The sequence below is a fragment of the Otolemur garnettii genome, unplaced genomic scaffold, assembly GCF_000181295.1.
Source record: "Otolemur garnettii isolate 467f Iridium unplaced genomic scaffold, OtoGar3 scaffold00025, whole genome shotgun sequence".
Taxonomy (NCBI): Eukaryota; Metazoa; Chordata; class Mammalia; order Primates; family Galagidae; genus Otolemur; species Otolemur garnettii.
In genome coordinates, this window is record NW_003852420.1 from 20,768,705 (window position 1) to 20,777,127 (window position 8,423).

Sequence of the window (8,423 nt, forward strand, 5' to 3'; positions counted from 1 at the left end):
TTTTTTTTTTTTTTTTTTTTTGGCTGGGGCTGGGTTTGAACCCACTACCTCCGGCAGACTGGGCCAACACCCTACTGCTTTGAGCCACAGGCGCCACCCAAATTTTTAAAGCAGGGAAGTGACATAATCAGATTTCTCATTTAGAAAGAAAACTATGCCTAAAGTGTGGATAATTAACTATAATGGAAAGAAATAGATGTTAGGGGAGACCAATTAGAAGATTGTTATAATAATCTAGATAAGAAATAAGGGTGCAAAACCAAAGTGGTAGTGGTGTGGATGGAAAGTGACAGTACTTGACAACCAATAGGAGGAAAAAGAAATGGAAGGTCTAGTTTGGGAGTTTAAATAAAGAAAAAGGGGCTGGCGCAGTAGCTCATGCCTATAATCCTAGCACTCTGGGAGGCTGAGGTAGGAGGATCACTTGAGCTCAGGAATTCAAGACAAACCTGAGCAAAAGAGAGACCCTTGTCTCTACTAAAAATAGAAAAATTAGCCAGGTGTTGTGTCAGGTGCCTGTAGTCCCAGCTAGCTACTTGGGAGGCTGAGTCAGGAAGATTCCTTGAGCCCAAAAGTGAGCTAGGCTGACACCTCACCAGCACTCTACCCAGGGTGGTAAGAGTGAGGCTCTGTCCAAAAAAGAAAGAGAGAGAGAGAAAAAGAAGAAAAAGAATACAGTACTATGAGCAGAATATGGGGATGGAGCAGAATATGGGGATGGGGATTGAGAAAAAGAGTTATTTCAACTTGTGACTGAAGTACTAGGGATACTGAGGTGTCAGTCTAAAGTTTAGGAAACAACTATATCAAGATTAGGAGTCATCTATTCATAGATGGTAGCCTAAGGTAGTACCTGACCAGAACCTTCCCCTTAAGCCTGGCTCAGGGTAAATATATCTGGTTCTTCTGAATTCTACTTTTGTTATTGCTGCCCCTCCTTAAAAAAGCTGTTCTGCTTACCACAGCTACCAAATTCTACCACTTATTTTCAATTAACTGAATTCTTTTTATTCTTTTGTTAAAAAAATATTTCCTAGCGATTATCATATCAGAATTCTGGGGTTCTGGTTTCACCTTTGCTACTAGAAACATGTGTTCTTGAATAAGTCCCTTAACTTTTATGGATTTTGGCTATTTTAAAAAGGGTATTGGATTAGCTGACTTCTTAAGAGGTTCCTTAAGACACAAAGTCTCTTCGTTCTCATGTACTTTCATGTGTAACAGAAATACTAACAATTAAGATTACAAACCCAAGAAAAAGATAACCAGACTTTCATATTTCTTACATGTCTTATTTCCTCTACCAAATTAAAAATCTGTCAATAAGAACTGCCTATGTTCTAAACATAGGCCTTAACAACACTTACTGAATAAGAAAAGGCTGGGCTAGTACAAACCAAAATGCTAAGTTAAATATCATATCATATTATTTTCTAAATGTTTTGCCTTAAAAAAAAAAAGGGAAGCACCTGTGGTTCAAAGTAGTCGGGCGCTGGCCCCATATGCCGGATGTGGTGGGCTCAAACCCAGCCCCGGTCAAAAACTGCAAAAAATAATCAAAAAGACATGGCACATGGCATATATCACATCATAAATTCCTTTTATATTCCTTGCATTACCTAAACATAATCAGGAATATATAGTAGAACGTCCATAGTGAACACACCTCTCCCTATACTGATTACCTCCTAATGTTCACAGACCAGATTGTATACCATATATATGTATGTATCAACACAGGAGGCCTACTTCCTTATGTTGGCCATCTGTTATGTTGATCAGTTTGTTAGAGTCTCTTGGGTGGTCAACTTACAGAGGGTTTACTGTATATGGTGAAACAGTTTACTAAAGCAGACAGATATATCTTTATACACCATATGTATTTATTCCTATATAAGAGTAAGGAACAGTCAAAAATTGAGGATGGAAGAGAAAGCATGAAACTACCATTTCTATCCACCATCACAAAACTACCATTTCTATCCCATCACAAAAGGGAATATTACTAAAGTGGTAATGTGGGGTGGGGAAAAAAAGCACAAATGTATGACATACTAGGAAGAAAAAAGATGTGATCAGAATGTTAAGCCTGATTTCAAAGACAAGTAAAAAGGACTTGGACCTGTTCTACTATCACAGGTAATACATGTGAGCTCATGTTATAACAGAATCATTTCAAGGTGGTCTGCAGATTTTTCCCACTTCACACCTCTGAAATACAATCAATTTCAAAACATATTACTATGTGTTTTGGTCAAACTGTTACATATTATCATTATTATTTAGATATACAGGATAAACATAAAATTACTAAAGCAAGACAAATAGCAAAAGATCTCCAAAGTTTCATGATTCTTACCTATTCACTCTCCTAGGACACTTGTCTGGTTTAATATCTACCTCATAGAGGTAGACGTCAATCTTTGGGATTTCAACTTGAAAACAGTTAGCCAGCAGTTTAATGGGTTTGCCCATGGTGCCATAGCCAGGTCTTCTGGGCACCATGAGTAGGGGCTGGGCCCCAACAGGTCCTGCCAGGGAAAGGAAATAAAAAGTCACACTGTTACATGCTGCATTTGAAAATCTTGTCAACCAGAGTTATGTCAGAATTGTATATGCAGAGGATAATGGCTAAAGCCTACTGCTGAAAGATGGTATCATTCCTAACTCATCAACTTCCTTAAACTGTATGCCACTGAAAAATTCTTCTGGAAGGAGTAACAAGAAGGGAGAACAAGCACACAAACCCAGGTGAGCACGTGCAAACATAAGTCAGACCTGAAGGGCCAGGCATGGTGTGGCTCATGCCTGTAATCCCAGCACTCTGGGAGGCCAAGGCAGGTGGATTGCCTGAGCTCAAGGTGAGGCAGGTAGATTGCCTGAGCTCATGAGTTTGAGACCAGCCTGAGCTAGAGCAAGACCTCGCCTCTAAAAATAGCCAGGCCTGTGGTGGGTGCCTGTAATCCCAGCTACTTGGGAAGCTGAGGCAAGTGAATTGTTTGAGCCCAGGAGTCTGAGGTTGCTGTGAATATGATGTCACAACACTCTATTAGGGGTAACAAAGTGAGACTCTCTCACAAAACAACAACAACAACAACCACAAAGTCAGATTTGAAGGGTATGACCCCAAGAGCAATGTAAACTCAAGGCAAGTAGAAGGAGAAAATAAAGAGCAAATATGAAAAAAAAATTAAAACTAATACATAATAAACAGGATTAACAAAGCATAAAACTGATTATTTGAAAAGATAGAATCGATGAACTCTAGGCAACACTGATTTTTTAAAAAGAAGGAAAAGAGGGTAGCGCAGTGGTTACAACATCGGCCCTATGCACCAAGGCTGGTGGGTGCAAACCCAGTCTGGGCCAGCTAAACAACATGACAACTGCAACAACAACAACAAAATAGCCAGGTGTTGTAGCAGGTGCCTGTAGTCCCAGCTACATGGGAGGCTGAGGCAAAAGAATCATTTGAGGTTTAGGCTTGACGGCCTGAAGAGTGGCTGGCCCAAGAGTTTGAGGTTTAGGCTTGATGGCCGTAGCACAGTGGTTACGGTGCTGGCCACATGCACTGAGGGGTGGCAGGTTCCAACCTAGTCTGGGCCAGCTAAACAATAATGACAACTGCAACAAAAAATAGCCAGGTGTTGTGGTGGGCACCTGTGGTCCCAGCTGCATGGGAGGGTGAGGCAGAAGAATCACGTGGGCCCAAGAGTTTGAGGTTGCTGTGAGCTGTGATGCCACAGCACTCTAACCGAGGGCAACAAAGTGAAATTCTGTCTCAAAAAAAAAAAGTTTGAGGTTTGATGCTACAGCACTCTACCGAGAGTGACACAGTAAAACTGTCTCAAAAAAAAAAAGTAAAAATGTTTAAATAAACAAAATAACCAAAGTCAGAAGTGAAAAAAATTATCACTGTACATACCAAAGACATTACAAACACTGTGCCAATAAATTTGACAGTTTGATGAAACAAATTCCTAGAGAAATACAACCTACTGATACATAAAGTACTATAAAGCCAAGCACAGTGGTACACGCCTCTAATCCCAGCTATCTGCAAGGCTGAGGAAACGATTGCTTGAGCCCAAGAGTTCAAAATCTATCTGAGTAACTTAGCAAGGCCCCATCTCAAAAAAAAGTTTGTTGGTAGAAACAAAAAATGGTATAACCACTTTAGAAAAAAGTATGGTGCTCCCTCAAAAAATTAAAAATAGAATTACTGTATGATTTAGCAATTCTATTTCTTTTTTTTTGAGTCTCACTATGTCACCTTTAGTAGAGTGCTGTAGCATCACAGCTCATAACAACCTCAAACTCTTGAGCTTAAGCGATTCTCTTGCTCAGCCTCCCAAGTAGCTGGGACTACAGGCACCTGCCACAACGCCTGGCTATTTTTGTTGTTGTTGCAGTTATCATTGTTGTTTTAGCAGGCCCGGGCTGGGTTCAAACTTGCCATCCTTGCCCCAGTGTTATGTGGTTGGTGCCCTAACCACTGAGCTATGGGCACCAAGCCTAGCAATTCTACTTCTAAGTATAAACGCATAAAAATTGAAAGCAGAAAGAATTAAACAAAGAGTTATTTGTTCACACACATTCATGGCAGTATTAGTCACAACAGTCAAAAGGTATAAGAAACCTATGTGTCCACTGATGGATAAATGGTTAAACAAAACACACACACATACACGACTATCATTCAGCCTTAAAAAAGAAATTCTGACAAATGCTACAATATGGATAAACCCTGAAGACATTATGTTGAAATAAACCAGTCACAAAAAGACAGTGTTATTACTCCACTTATATGAGGTTCCTAGAGTCCTCAATTTCATAAGAAACACAAAGTAGAAGTTGGGGGTGGAGGTGGTGGGCCAAGGGGGATTTGGTTAACAGGTATTGTCTTACTTTTTCAAGATGACTGCAGACTGCTTGAATAACAATGTAAATGTACTAAACACTACTGAAATGTATACTTAAAAATGATTAAGATTATAAATTTAGTGGTGTATTTTGCCATAATGTCTTTTAAAAACCTACATGATGCTAGCATTACATTTTTAAAGCTCAAAATGTTGGAGCTTTGTTAATTAAAGTTCAAATAATAAATCAATAAACTAGTAACTATTATCTGAATAAACTTAAATTTACATTTTAAAAAATCTGAAAAATTCTATTACTTTTTGAATAAAATTCACAATTAAAAATATCTCCAGGCTGGGCGTGGCATTGGCTTACCTGTAATCCTAGCACTTGGGTGGCTGAGGTGGGTGGATTGCCTGAACTCACGAATTCAAGACCAACCTGAGCAAGAGTAAGACCCTGTCTCTAAAAAATAGCTGGGCGCTGTGGCACGTGCCTGTAGTCCCAGCTGTCTGGGAGGCCGAGGCAAGAGAATCATTTGAACCCAATAGTTTGAGGTTGCTGTGAGCTAAGATGCCACAGCACTCTACCAAGGGTGACCAAATGAGACTCTGTCTCAAAAAAAAAAAATTATTTTTTCCACACACACAAAGATTACAGATGCAGATAGTTTCACTAGCGAATTATACCAAGCATTTAAGGAAAAAAAAATCAACATTATACAAAGGCTGCTAGAGAACAGGAAAAAAGTAAATATACCCCAATTCGAGATGCCAGAAAAACTCAGGTACTAAACCTAATCAAAACATTATGAAAAAGTAAAATCATAGGGTAAATCCATTAATGAAGATACACCCAAAATTCCTAAGAAAATGTTACATTTAATTCAGCGATATACCAAAAGCATGAATTAGCATTAGGAATAAAAATGAGGTTAACAATAACTTTTCATTCAGTGTGGATCTGAATCATTTGTTTTTAAATTTTGCTTTCTTATATTTAAAAAAAAACTTCTTTGAGGGCATAATCTTTCCTGGTATCCTAGTATGAGATAGGCAAGAACTGTAGAAATTTTGTACTAGGCCACAGTTTTGGCTCTGCCTATTATTTAATCATGTGACCTTCAACAACTACTTAATGTCCTTGTATTTGTTTCGTGATCTATGAAATGGGGATACTACCTGACCTGTCTCTTTGTGTCAATCTTGTCAAGATCATTAGAAAATGTGCAATAGCTAAAATTTATCAAGTTCTTATGATGTCTTAGGCAATGTGTTAGGTGTTTTTACATGCATTATCTCTTTTAATCTTCATACCAACCTACAAAGAAAAGAATTATTTTACAAATGAAGAAAAGTAAAGTAATTTGCTTGAAATTTCACAGCTAGCAAGGAGAAGAACTGGGATTGTAACCTGCCATGTTGGACTCTGCTCTGTTCCATTGATGTATTTGCCCATTCTTTCACCAATACCACACTGTCTTGAGTAATGTAGCTTTACTATAAGTTTTACAGTCAGGTAGCGTCAGTCTTCTAAGTTGTCTAGGATCTGAGTCATTAAGTATTATGATCTGACTTAAATTTTTATTTATATATATTTTTGAGACAGAGTCTCACTTTGTTGCCCTTGGTAGAGTGCTATAGCATCATAGCTCACAGCAACCTCAAATTCTGGGACTTAAGCGATTCTCTTGCCTCAGCCTCCCAAGTAGCTGGGATTACAGGCACACGCCATAACATCCGGGTATTTTTTAAGAGACAGGGTCTCACTCTTACTCAGGCTGGTCTTGAACTTCTGAGCTCAAGTAATCCACCTGCTTCAGCTTCCCAAGTGCTAGGATTACAGGCATGAGCCACCATACCTATCCAGACTTAAATTTTTTTAAAAAGTTCACTCCAATGGCTGTATGAACAATTATGTATGGGTACAAGCAGAGAGACCAGTTAGCAGGCTATTCAACTATCTAGGCAAAAGATAATGTTGGCTAGGACTACTGGGACAGTGATGTGGTTGTCAAAAATATTTAAAAGGTAGGTCTGACATGAAATGCTAATGGATTAAATGTGGGGCATGAAAGGAAAGAGTTCTCAAGGCTTTTTGGTCTAAGCAACTAAAAAAACAGAAGTGTCATTTACTGAGCTAGGAAAAACTCGATGATACCAACAAGCTGGAAATGAAACAAAAAGGACTTTTAGGGCATGTTAAGTTTGAGATGTCTACTAGTAGGTGTCTGTCTAGTAGATAGTTTGATTAATGTGGAATTCAGGGAAGAGGTCCAGTCTGGAGTGTAAATGTGGGTGTCCTCATCATGTAAGTGGTATCTAAAACACACTGAATTAGAGTAGATCACTCAGAGTGTGGCACGGACACAGAAGAAGAGCAAGCCTTGGGATACTCCCAATGTTTAGAGATTGGGGAAATGAAAGCAGCAATGGAATTAGGAAAGTAACAGACAGCGAGGCTGGAGTAGGACCTGGAGACAGTCGTACCCAAAAAACCAAGTGGGAAAAAAAAGTGTTTTGAGAGGAAAATAACTTAATCAGATGCGACTGAAATGCCAACTAAAACAAAGATTTAGAAACTGACTACTGGGCGGCGCCAATGGCTCAGTGAGTAGGACGCCAGCCCCATATATGGAGGGTGGCAGGTTCAAACCCGGCCCTGGCCAAATTGCAAAAACAAAAAAAAGCCAGGCGTTATGGCGGGCACCTGTAGTTCCAGCTACTAGGAGGCTGAGGCAAGAGAATCGCCTAAGCCCAGGAGTTGGAGGTTGCTTTGAGCTGTGTGACACCATGGCACTACCGAGGGCGAAAGAAAAAAAAAAGAAAAGAAAAGAAAAGAAACTGACTACTGAATTTAAGATCTTAACTGACTTTGATGAAAACAATTTGAGTAAAGTGGTAGGGACAAAAATCCAATTGAAGTTCAGAAAGAATAGCCAGAATCTGATCAAGTCTTTAGATCCACTAGCAGTTTACACAACTTGAGAGAATTATGTTAAATTATATTGCAAAGATGGAACCAGAAACTCTAAAAGGACTAACAACCCATAAATTGCAGGGGGTGAGGAGGGTTGAGGAGAGAAAATTTACAGATTAAAAGACATACTACTCAATCACAACGTGTGATTATTTGGATCCTGACTCAAACACTGGGGAAAAAAAAAAGGCAAAGTATTAAAAAAAAAAGTAGTATTTGAGACAAGTAGAATTGCCTCAGCCTCCCAAGTAGCTGGGACTATAGGCACCTGCCACAACACCCAGCTATTTTTCTGTTGCAGTTGTCATTGTTGCTTGGCTAGCCCGGGCTGGGTTTGAACCCACCAGCCTTGGTGTATATGGCTAGTGCCATAACCATTGTGCTGCGGGCACCATGCCACAGTTAATTTTTTCTAATAGATTTTATTACTTAGAGCAGTTTTAGGTTCACAGCCAAACTGGGCAGATGCTAGAGATTTCCCATATACCTATACCCTCTACCTCCACGAGATCTCCCATATGCCTATACCCTCTACCTCCACGAGATCTCCCATATGCCTATACCCTCTACCTCCACGAGAT

General features: G+C 39.4%; 1 protein-coding gene across 2 annotated transcripts in view; it reads right to left on the bottom strand.

The window, feature by feature from the left end:
- The window catches only part of LOC100951974 (protein argonaute-3), a 132,271-nt gene that overhangs the window by 114,189 nt on the left and 9,659 nt on the right, over positions 1–8,423 (bottom strand). The window contains exon 2 of one of the 2 annotated variants that reach the window (XM_003788177.1): positions 2,360–2,531. In XM_003788177.1, the coding sequence (XP_003788225.1) occupies positions 2,360–2,531 (172 nt within the window). Of the gene's footprint in view, positions 1–2,359; positions 2,532–8,423 lie in introns of those variants that run through there. The other variant, XM_023512144.1, reaches the window with a different exon arrangement.